Here is a 12,057-nt window from a genome sequence, read left to right as displayed (position 1 = left end):
AAAGAGTAAATGTTCTCAATATCTTGATTTCTTCAAACTATATCAAACAGCTGGGAAGAATCAATCTATTCCTAAAGTTATATTGTCTATGTGAGAATCGTTCTATGGTATTTCAAGTTCTTATACATCGCACCAAACCTTCATAATGTTTAGTAGTCTTGATTATTATAATAATACTACATTAATTACGATTCTATGAATATTAAATTTCTTGAACATAAAAATCATATAAAAATAATATTGACAAGTTTTTTTAAATATATCTACTTAAAAAAAACATTGCGAAGTAGACATACAAAATTATTAACTTTACATGAATTGCTAACTGTTCTTTGCAAATAAATATAAATTACTCATTTTTCATACATACAATTTTGTATTTACCGTTAAATCTAGACAAAAGAACGCACCTACGCAAAATGTACTCATCGAATTATCTAAATAAAAGTAGACCATATAAGTATTTGATGTAGGTATTGGTTCTCGAAAGCGGTTCATATAATGGAATACTGTACGAACGTTTCAATATTTACGTATGTTGTCAATGGTAAGAAATTATCTGGACTATACAGAAATATTCCATAATAAAAAAAAATTGTTTCCTAGCTAGAATGCTTGATATGAGAAAGATCATAATATTTTGTTACAATAATTTTTTTTATAACAGCTCCAATAATTTTGTATATATTTTGATATTATTAATATAATAAACAACTGAATATTTCGATATTGAAAAACGAGCCGGCAACACTGATGCTTTTGATAATTGTATTAATTCACGGAACACAACGGAACCGTAATCCACAATTGACAGTTTTGACAGAACACCTGAAATTTATAGCAATTTGTAGAGGAGAATTCCAAGTAAAATACTTTGTAATTTTTTAATATTAGTGGAAATTTTAATAATCATTACTCATACGATTTATCTTTCGAACGATTACATTTTGTGTCTGTTGTGTTACGAACTTAAGTGATTATCTTTTAATATTTATGCGATGAATTTCTGAAAAAGTTGATATCAAACAATAGTGTTAACTGTTTTAATTTATTTGTTATTGTTCTCGTTTTGAGGTGAGTGTTCGAATAATATAATTTACGTTCACAAATTATCGACAATCACTTAAGTGGGTAACAAACAAAATATTAATCTCCCACTTCGCTAGAAACGTATAGAAAATATATATCTATATAAAATAATTTCACTTTAGAAATTCACATGATTTGCCTTGGAAATTCGTTCAAATCCATTCGAAATAATGGTATTATTGTAACCTTCCTCTTTAATTTCCACATATTTAAAACAATTAGACATATTTACGAAAATCGATGACCCGACCTTGAAAAAACGAGGTAGAAATCTACCAAAATTCACGTAAAATTCTGGCTACATTGATGTGTCTCTGCCCACTCAATATTAAAATACACTTTGCGAGTGGGTTACCTTACTTTAGTGTGCTAAGTGGGAGTTAATCATTTAATAATGTACACCTAGATACCATTTTTTATCTTTTACCATCAAAAATATGCAACTAAATAGGTAATAGTAAAATATTGATTGATCATTTGTATCATTTCGATTTTTCTAAATTTTTAACATTTTTTTTTTTCTAACCTGGTGCAGTATTGAAGAAACAACCTGTGGGGTCTGATCTCACTATCTATAGGTTCCTCTTAAGGCTTAATTTCATTTCATAGTTCCACGCCCTCATACAAATTGAATTATTTTATATTTTCTCTCTCTATGATACATTTACTGCATTAAACTTGTTTACATGTTAGGAAGGTATCTAAGTTATATTTTTATACTCAACACTATTTTACTTAGTCTATGTTTTATTTCGTTGCCATTATGATTGATGCCCATGCTGTATAATACATTGAAGTAATAATTTAAATTTTGGTTAGAAAAATTTTAAAATTCGATGTGGAATTTGTTTCTTTAGGAGATAACCATATTTTTTTGTTTATTACAATATAAAAACTAGTTTTTTTGATTATAGTTAGTTTATCACAATTTGAATAATTTACATAAAATTAATTATTCAAAAATATAGTTTTTTTGATAAATATATAAAAAGGATCAATTTGTTCTATTTATTTCAGTTGGTTAAAAAAAACTGGGGCTTAAAGATACTAGTAGCACCAAAATGGTGGACTATTACAGAGTCCTTGAGGTGCTAAAAACCGCTACAACAGCAGAAATTAAAAAAGCGTGAGTAAAATATCATTTATTTGTAGGAAATTATAGAATAATAACATTTAGGAATTAATCCAACATTATTACTACATTTATGTTAAATTGATCGATGCCTTTAAGTATATCCTGTACACAGTTTTATATATGTTATTAGTCTTAGCTTGTCACTCTGGAATTGAACTTAATTGACTGATTTTTAACTTTTGATACAGTTTAATACAGTTTTTTCACCTCTATCTCTTTTAGGGTGTTTTATAATTCTTAAATTATTCTTCATACATTCATGTACAAGCATGATAGATTCTCAGAGGAATCGAGATACATTCATTGAAGTTTTTGATTCTTTTATTGCGTTAAATCCCTCCACATAGCTTTTTGTAGCCTTCTTGCCTCATATTGTTCGAATTTTTGGGACTTTCAGCTTCTTTTATATTCTGGTACATTTTGAGGGGAATTGATCCATTCCTTGGAGCTTTTTGATTCTTTTATCGTGGTAAATCCCTCCACATTGCTTTTTATGGTGTTTTTTCTGCATCTTTTCATAAATCTGTATGGTTTTTAGCTTCATCTATTATTCTGACGGCAATTGAGCCATTCCTTAGATCCCTTTGTTCCTTCTATTGTGGCAAATCATTCCACATAACTTCTTGAGGTTTATTTTTATGGCTTTTAGCTTCTTTTATTATTTTTAACCAATCTCCTATTGTTGATGTTGTGTTAGGGTCTTGAATATTTAATGTTGTAATGTTTTGTCTAATTTGGTCTTCCACCTTATTCTTAATCATCCTATTGGTCTACTTTCCATTGGTCTCAATTGTTTACTCTTTTTATTATAGAATCTTTGGGATTTTATTAATTTAACTATGTTTTGTCCTTCTATTATTTGTTACCTAGTACTTTATTCGTCATGCAACAAATTTGAACGAAATGCAGTTTGTTACAGAAGTACGGGTTTCAAATCTACATTTCCAAAGTGTTTTTATAACAAATTCATCAACTTCCTTTGGTATTTTAAGGATCTAAATTTAATTTTAATTATAGTTAACATTAAAATAATATTCCACAATGTGTGAGCCATAAAATTGAAATTCAAACATAAATGATGAAAATTATGTGATAACTTAAATCAATACTTGTTTTAGTCATCAGTTTATTAAGTTGAGGTTAAAATAATTCCGTTACAGATATAGGAAATTGGCTTTGAAATGGCATCCCGATAAAAATCCAGATAATCTTGAAGAAGCAACCAAAAAATTTAAAGAAATTTCAGAAGCCTATGAAGTATTATCTGATGGTGAGTAGAATCAATATTTTTTTGCTCCTAATAGTTTTTAAATAAAAAAAAACTTTTATTAAGTTTTGTAGTATAATATAATAATGTACTTAGAGGTAATTATTACTAATTTTTTCCTTTAATTGTATTGAAATAATCCCCGAAAGAAAAACAAAAACAAATCCTGTCTCCACGGTCGGTTAAGTGTGTTCTCTAATCGGGGTGCTAGTTTAATAAACTTCTCTAAATCTAGAATTAGAAGAATGGCAATGAACCTGAAGAGATCTTGTGGAACAGGAAAATCCAAATATTCTTAATAGAGCTGTGATGTCCACCTAAAAAACAAGGAGATCATAGATGCCAAACTGATGAAGGATAATAAATCAAAGAAAGAAGACTCGAAAAGTAAAAGCAGAGAAGAAATAGTGGAAATTATAGTTAGTACGATACGAAAGTTCGGATTAAGTTGTAACCAGGAAGAAACCCATGAGGAAATTTTAAAAATGTCAGATAAAGGCTGATATTATTGAAACTAATGCAACTAAAAAGAAAAATTAGAACTAATAGAACGAAAAATAGATAAAACAAGGAACGTAAAGAAAAGGTTTCGAAAGGAAATAAGAATTAGAATAAAACGAATACAGTGAAATTGATCTAGTATGAATTGAAAACACAAACAAAAAGAATATGGGAAACAAAAAGAATAAATCAAAGGAAAAGAAACCAAAGCAATCAAGAGACAAGGTGGTAGGACGAATACTAAGTAAAAGGGGGAGGAAAGTGGAATTAAACAAGGAATTTAACAAGAAGAATCAAAAATAGGAGTATTAGAATAGGTGAAAAGCAGATGGAATGGTGGGAAGCAAAAAGAATAAAAGAAAGAGTAAACCCAGCATGTATGGGGGATGTTTGTAGCAGGATTATGTAATGATAACATAATCAGAATTACGAGCAGTGTAAAAATAGAATAAAGGGTTAAACGAGAGCAATCATGAGACAAGGTGGTAGATGGAATGGTGGGAAGCAAAAATAATATAAGAAGGGGTAGAGCAAGCACATATGGGGCACGGTTGTAGAAAAACAAGCAGAACAAACAAAATTTGATTGGTGGGACTATCTAGTACGAATCGAAAACACACATACAGATAAACGATAAGAATATTGGGAAGCAAAAAGGGGAAAGGATGAAACAAAGTAAACAAGGAACAAGGTGATAGAGAGAATACTAAGGGGAAGCAAGGAATATAACTATAAGAATCAGGAGTACAATCAGTAAAATAATGGAATAAAGTTAACAAGAGTTTCAGAAATAATTAGTGAGAAAAAACAAAGCAAAGACATATTAAAAAAAAACGTTTTGTGGTTATTAAATATTAGTCGTTATTAATAAAATAAAAACTGATTGTACCAAATAGGATAAGCTGATTTTCTACCAAATTTCGGCCAAGTAAACAGCTCAGGTTAGGTTAGGTAACCTTCTGAAAAGGGTTTTGGTGTGTCGCATGCTGGTGGTTTCCAGTTATCAGTTGAAAATGCTAATTCCAGCTCCTCTGTCCATTATACTTTTGATGACACCATCGGTTTGGGAATTGGGGAGACTATTAACATACTCGTGACATCATTTTTTGCTAACTCATCTGCTGTTCCATTTCTCCGCACACCAGGGTGTGCATAAGCTTTAAATAGTTGTATTACCAAATTTTTTATTATTTTTTTTTAACAGCAGTGGTAATATTCGTTGAATTGTATGATAAAAATCGTGTTTTAAATATTGTAAAGAGGTTGGTGTAAATATTTCTAATTTCCTTAAATTAGGAAAATAATACAAATGATTTCGCTAATGTTTAATGTTTCTTGGTGATAAATGGCTTTAGTTTGACGTCAAATAAACTGCATATTCTAATGTAAGATCGTTTCGTTGCCAGATTGCATTTTACTTCGAATAATTACTTACTCGATATTCCAATTTCTTCAACAAAGTTATTTTTTTCTTAATTACTAAACTCCTGGAAAAAATTAACGCACCACATTAATTAAACTAAATATTTACAATATAAACACAAATTACATTGATATAATGAAGAACACTTACAAATTAGTTGAATATGACCTAAACATAACTTCAATTTTTTCCATAGTTTGTTTTTGCCCTCAAAATACAAAAAAAATTTAGTAAAATAGAATAAATGCATATAGGTCAACCCTAAAAACCGAAATAATTGCTATTTATTGTTTTTACGTAGAATATTCGTTTAAATTACATAAACAAATGTGTAAGAAATTCTCAAGAAAAGTAATTATAAGATGTGTCATAATAGAATAATTACTTTACGTATATCTATTAATTTTATTTCATTAATCATCTTACAAATTATTTTCTGTTCAATTTAAACTGTGATTCAATATTTTCGACAGTTTTCTATAGTCCAGCAAACTTTTAACATAATTATTATATATAAAATAAAAATCATAGGTCCTTTAGGAAGAAAATTACTTTCCTTTTCCCACAATGAAGTCAAGCAGGTAACTGAAAAAAAAATTATCCAAAACAACTACCTTCCACTACGAGTCTCACGATATTGTATTGTAGTGGATGAAAACAATTAATTCTCAACTTTATCACAAAAAAAAAGAAATATAAACGTATAAAAGTCTTAAACTGTCGAAAACTTTTTAAAACAAAACGGTAAAATTAGGAACATAACCTAAAAATACAGAACAGTATATTTGGTTTAATTATCAATCGTAGTTCCTTGTAATCGATGCGGGGTGAGTGAAGTAAAACTTTTTATTCACTGTAATCTCGAAATTTAGAATGCAGGTAACATCGTTTTTATAATAATAACACCACAAAATAAATTATGAACTACAAGACCTAATAGACACAACAATTAAATAATTCAATAGGTGGAAAATGAAACCTGCACAAACGGTAAAATTACGAACATAACCTAAAAATACATAACAGTATATTTGGTTTAATTATCAATCGTAGTTCCTTGTAATCGATGTGGGGTGAGTGGAGTAAAATTTTTTATGCACTAAAATATCGAAAATCAGAATGCAGAAGACATCGTTTTTAAAGATGAGTAGAATATGAACTACAAGACCTAATTGATAGAACAGTTATATAATTCAATAGGTGGAAAAATGAAAATGAAACCTGCATCCTTTGACTAACAAAGAATAAAATTTTAAGAATCAAAAAGCATTAATTCCCGCCTAAATGTAACGATGCGGGGTGAGTGGAGCAAAACTTTTTATTAACCGTAATCTTGAAATATATAATTTGTTTTTACATTAGGGAATAGCAATGGTTTTATAATCAATCTGGCACTGAGAGAAGGTCAATATTTTATTCGATAATCGCGGTTTTATGCTTGAGAGAACGGAAGTGGTTATTAAATGAAAGTTGTTGAAATTAAATTTACGGTATAGCAGTGAACTTTTGATTTCTTCAAAACATTATGCTTGAGAAAGTTCATATGGGTAATGACCTTTATTGAATATAAATTATAAAACATAATTTAGAAAAAGAGTTTGTTAAAACAATTCAAATCTGCTTTTATTTTCTAAGAAAACTTGATATTTTTGGGTCGTCTATATTAGCAATGAGGACGTCCTTCAATAAGAAAACTTGGAGGCACTTGCTGGTTGATATCAATATAAGAAAAATATTTATTTAGGTGCTTTTGGTTTTTGAAAAGTTAAATCGCCTATTATTTTTCTCATTTCTTACTTAAATTTATAGAATTTTTTTATTCTCCACGTTCCCCATCCATATATCAAGAAACTTCCAATCATTGCAATGTAAATTCTTTTTCGTTGTTTTCCCATTTCAGTATTCCATTCAGTGATTTAATTATTGTTTTAGCTCTGTATCTTCAACATTTTCTTCTGTATTATCTGACCCTTTTTGTCAAAAATTACTCCTAGATATTTACAGTACCCACATTTCGCTATCATTTGGTTGTTTTCTACTGTATAAAGTATATAAGAAATAACGAAAAAAAGTTTTCTTAAATCGATAATTAAAATCATCACCACTCGCCCCTACCATTACTAATACAATATAATTAGTGAAACAGTTATTTTCCATCATAAAGATCTCAATAAATCTCAATTAGAGCATCATTTAAAAAGTCAACAATGAAAAATTAAATAAATATAGCATAACTATACAATTTATTATCATATTAAATATATTTTGACATAGCTCTTTCTCAGATTTTGCCTTGTTCGTATTTTATAGATACTAAAAGAAAAATATATGACAATAGAAGCAGCCGATCAACTCCTTCGAAATCAAGGTCCTACAGAAGCCATTTCGATTTCAATCCTTTTTCACAGAGATACTTTGGTATATGTTACGTTTTTTTTGTGTGACTAATATCATTATTCTTTTCAAGTCTTTTGTTTTTTCTTGATTTTGGTGTTTATTTCCTGATGATCGTTTGCTCATTATTATTTGAAATTCAATTCAATTATATCAAATGAACAATTTTCATTTAAGTTTGTATGTTTTTTTTATAAAAATTGTTTCAAATAATAATGAATAACTAAAAAACTAACTTATTAACCTGTATAGAAAATTGCGATCGCGTCACGCCATCCAGCGGTAAAAATGGAAACGCCATTTCGTTCAAGTCACATCAAGAATTAAATGTAAAAAATTAGGTTATGATTTTCATTCCAGATATTTTCTTCTATTTTACCTCCAGACTGCGTGTCGCTGAACTAATTCCTAATTATCGGTTACTAGTATGAATATTTTTAAGTGTTATATACTAAAATACGTATAAAATAATCCTTGTTGTTCATATTTGATCGGAAAGGCAATTACTATATATAACGTGTGTAACTGTCCTTAGTTAAAAAAGATCGTATTCTTCAGCTCAACCTCTTAAAATATTTTTATTATTTTAAGAATGTATAACTAATACTAACTCTACACTGACAATCTTGATTATTTTAATGTTATTTGTAAAACTAGTCATTTTTTACGTTCAAATTCAGTTCGATTTTTCTAACCTAAAAATTTAATGAAAAACATTGAAGATTCAGATTATGGTTTTATAATAACGTTACTTGTATATAATTGGGGATAAATGGATAGTGAAGTGAACATTAGTTTTCCTCTGGTTTTCAATAGTAAATATTCTTACTCGAAAGGAAAATATAAACTTACTAAAAAATAAAACCAATAGAAGTTACGTGAATATAAATCTAGAAATAAAATTATGGATTATAAGTGTGAGGAAAGTGAAAATAGATTCAATTCTAATAAAACAAACGTTTTATCCATAATAAGTACGAGTTTGCGAAAAAGTTACACCTGAAATTTTCTACTACTCTTTTATAGTTGAAAAGAACAAGGTTTGGAAAAGCTGTGCATTAATATTTATCAAAAAACACTGTTTATCCATATTTTGTGTAATTTCTCTTATTAAATTGGAAATTTGAAGAAAAATTGTTATTTTAGAGAAAAAGCGACGCGTTTACGATGAATACGGTAAAGAAGGATTAATAAATGGAGGCAGTCGCGGAAGGAGCAGACACGAAGACGATTTCGATCTAGGAGGATTTGGATTCTTCACTTTCAGAGATCCAGAAGATGTGTTCAGAGAATTTTTCGGTGCCACAGTATTTGATCTATTAGGTAAGAACGTATTTCCTTTTTTTTATATATATATATATATATATATATATATATATATATATATATATATATATATATATATAATTATTAAAATTTTCTTTGTCGTAGATCCTCATTCTAGAGACAGAAGACGTCACAGACATTCTCACCCTCAAAATGCCCTAAGCACATCGATGTTTAGTCCTTTCGGTTTACAAATCGGTGGAGGGTTGATGGACGATTTTTTCAATACGGGTCCTCACACGGGTGGTTTTACATCATTTAGTTCAATAAACGCTTCGTTTAACGGCGCCCCGAGTAACGCTAACGTTAAAAGGACCTCAACTTCTACGAGATTCGTCAACGGAAAGAAAATTACAACAAAAAAGTAAGTGGCTTCTGTAAATTGATTTTTTTTAATTTATTTTGATTCTTCGGTATAAAGGATCTTTTTCCAGTTTGCAAATGTACTATTTCTTGTGTTGACTTAAAAAAGGCTTTTGACACAACTCAATATCTAAATTGATGAGGTTATTTGGTTCAATTGTGAATGAATTCTTGAAGCTGTTGTTGTTCTCACAATTCTGTTACTCATATTTTCATTTTCGTAAAAAAATAAATCATTTCCTAACTGTTTATACGAGGTATTATCAAAAAAATGTAGTAAATAATTTTTTTGAGGTGATTACTGATACTGTATCTATTTCATCTATTGTGTCTTATGTCCTCATGTGTTTAGACAGGTAAAAATAAATAAAAATCAAATAAGACTTTTGTCAGTTTGCTATTACAATCTTTGTGTGGGATTGTTTGACACCATAACTACCATGAAAGTCTAACAATGAATGCTATCATAAAAAAGGCTCTCCATAAATGCTTTTGGTCACACCTGACCCCATTTTTAAGAACGGCGGACTTTTAATAAAATTGTCTGTAGGGAATCATGAATCTTGAACAATAAGCTTCGTTAAAGTTGAAAAAAGTGCCAAAGAAGTTCTCCAATTGTTAAATTAGTAGTAGTAGCAACTTTGATGACTGTTTATAAGAAATATGAGTGATATAGAAGTAGAAATGTGACTTAATCACCATATTTAGCAAGTGCTAACTCTTTCTGGAGAATAAAATGTACTTAAACAGCTGTTCGCAAGAGAAATGCTGCAATTGATCTGAGAGGATTCGAGTCTTCGAATATTTTAATCTGACCTAATAAATATTTAAAATTAATTTATTTGAAACCCTTATGAAACCTTGCATTTAGCTTGATAGGATGAAAATATTCATTATAATTATATAAATGGAATGCTACTGTATATCAGACAGACTTATGTAATTAAATTTTCACTGTAGACTGTTGCTCTTGTGTCTAAATTTTTTTTATCGAATAACTTCTTTCAGGATCTACGAAAATGGCAAAGAAACCGTATTATCATTCGAAAACGACGTGCTGAAATCAAAGACTGTCAACGGGGTTTCTCAAAGTATAACTTACAGTTAAATAATTAATTTTGAATAATTATTTTTTTTCCACTTTAGCCTAATTGTAGTACTTACACAACTTTTTCAATAGGACATATAAATATTATTCCCATTGAAGCTCAACGCTAGTGTAATCCTATGTCGCGGTAAAGTCGTGTTAATTGTTCTTTTTTTGGAAAATATAGATGTGTCAAGGTGTACAATTAGTTTAAGTTGTTCGTAATAACCATATTCTGATTCGAAACAAATTTGCACACACACCTTGGATTTTTTTTGGTATTACAGTGGAGACTTGATTAACCAGACTAAAAATCATCTAATAAAACCAACAATGATGAAGAATTGAACATATGTATCATTTAGTTTAATTTTTGGTATCTGTAGTTCGAATAAAATCTATTAAACACAGATAAACGAGCTTCCACTGTACTTAGAAGATTTAATCGTTGTCAAATTTCAAAATACTTCTAGATGTACATCAAGAAATTCTAGTGGACAGATCGAGACGTTGAGTTGGTCTTTTTCTTTCCCTTATATCCGGTACAAATGAACCTAGTCGAAATAAAAAGTTGTCACTGTCTTCGGTTACTCCATTTTACAATTTCTTGACATTTCGGTAGTTTAGTGTATATGTCATCGTTTAAATAAAAAATATTTGTGACAAAGCACTGATCCGATTTAAAACCAGGCTTTGCTGATATTCACTAACAAATTAATATATTAATAATGCTTGGTCTTTATCTCTTTATATTTTACCGAATAAATCATTTTTTTTTCAGTTCCATTCCGTTAATGACATTAATTTGTGCGTTAATTTTTTCTTTATTTATTAAAAACAAAAATATAAAATATTAAGGGTAAAGATTATGAAGTGAATTTCAGTAAACCTCTATTGTAACCTCACTACATTGGCTTCAGCAGTGAATTGACTGTAATTATAATTAATTTTAAGGATATGTTGTTAAATTACAACTCCCAATTAACTTGTAAATTTGTCATTCTAAATTTTATTTTATTATATAGTTATAATAAAATATTACTCATCTATTGTATTGTTTATTTTCCTCCTACTATATCCTTAAACTAAATAAATAAATACAAGCGCGCCAAAATACGTTACTTGAGAACTACAGTAGTTCGAATGTAATTGTTATTCGTGTTGTCGTTTTAAACGATTCAAATTGCTCTCGTGAATATATCGCGAAGAAGTGACTTATTCATACAAACGGAACTACCAAAAGAAGTAGTAATATGTCTATGGTTACACCACATCAATTTGACGTAGTTCCAAACTAATCAATATGAAAAGTATCCAAAATTGCCACATTATTTTGAACTAAGAGAATATGCTTTGAACACATTGTAGTTTTAAGAAATTCATTTCTATAGACAAGGAAATGTAAATAAAATTTATTTTATTGGAACCTGAAAATATTTTACACGAGCGATGACGTCACTACATTAGAAGAT

The 12,057-nt window shown here is 28.8% G+C and overlaps 1 protein-coding gene across 8 annotated transcripts; it reads left to right on the top strand.

Annotated features, from left to right (window-relative positions):
* Window positions 1–798: 798 nt before the first annotated feature.
* On the top strand, window positions 799–11,632 carry LOC130897997 (dnaJ homolog subfamily B member 6-B). 8 transcript variants are annotated; one of them, XM_057807011.1, is made up of 7 exons: window positions 799–864; window positions 2,107–2,215; window positions 3,385–3,494; window positions 7,726–7,833; window positions 8,956–9,132; window positions 9,241–9,499; window positions 10,507–11,632. In XM_057807011.1, the coding sequence occupies exons 2-7, from the start codon at window positions 2,151–2,153 to the stop codon at window positions 10,604–10,606; spliced, it is 819 nt and encodes a 272-aa protein (XP_057662994.1). In that variant the 5' UTR covers window positions 799–864; window positions 2,107–2,150; the 3' UTR covers window positions 10,607–11,632. The 8 variants fall into 8 exon arrangements, with proteins under 8 accessions (XP_057662994.1, XP_057662993.1, XP_057662998.1 ...); XM_057807010.1 differs by having other exon boundaries at window positions 799–1,074; XM_057807008.1 differs by lacking the exon at window positions 799–864 and adding an exon at window positions 1,391–1,540.
* Window positions 11,633–12,057: the final 425 nt, after the last annotated feature.

This window comes from Diorhabda carinulata, chromosome 9 (genome assembly GCF_026250575.1).
Source record: "Diorhabda carinulata isolate Delta chromosome 9, icDioCari1.1, whole genome shotgun sequence".
Classification (NCBI taxonomy): Eukaryota; Metazoa; Arthropoda; class Insecta; order Coleoptera; family Chrysomelidae; genus Diorhabda; species Diorhabda carinulata.
Note: the sequence above shows the minus strand (reverse complement) of the source record. Positions and strands in the feature narration are given on the sequence as shown.

Bases quoted from the DNA above. Each gene is read 5' to 3' on its own strand.
- LOC130897997 (XM_057807011.1), top strand. From the start codon at position 2,151: ATGGTGGACTATTACAGAGTCCTTGAGGTGCTAAAAACCGCTACAACA. The intron at 2,216-3,384 runs GTGAGTAAAATA...ATTCCGTTACAG, and splicing joins ACAGCAGAAATTAAAAAAGC to ATATAGGAAATTGGCTTTGA. The intron at 9,133-9,240 runs GTAAGAACGTAT...TCTTTGTCGTAG, and splicing joins CACAGTATTTGATCTATTAG to ATCCTCATTCTAGAGACAGA.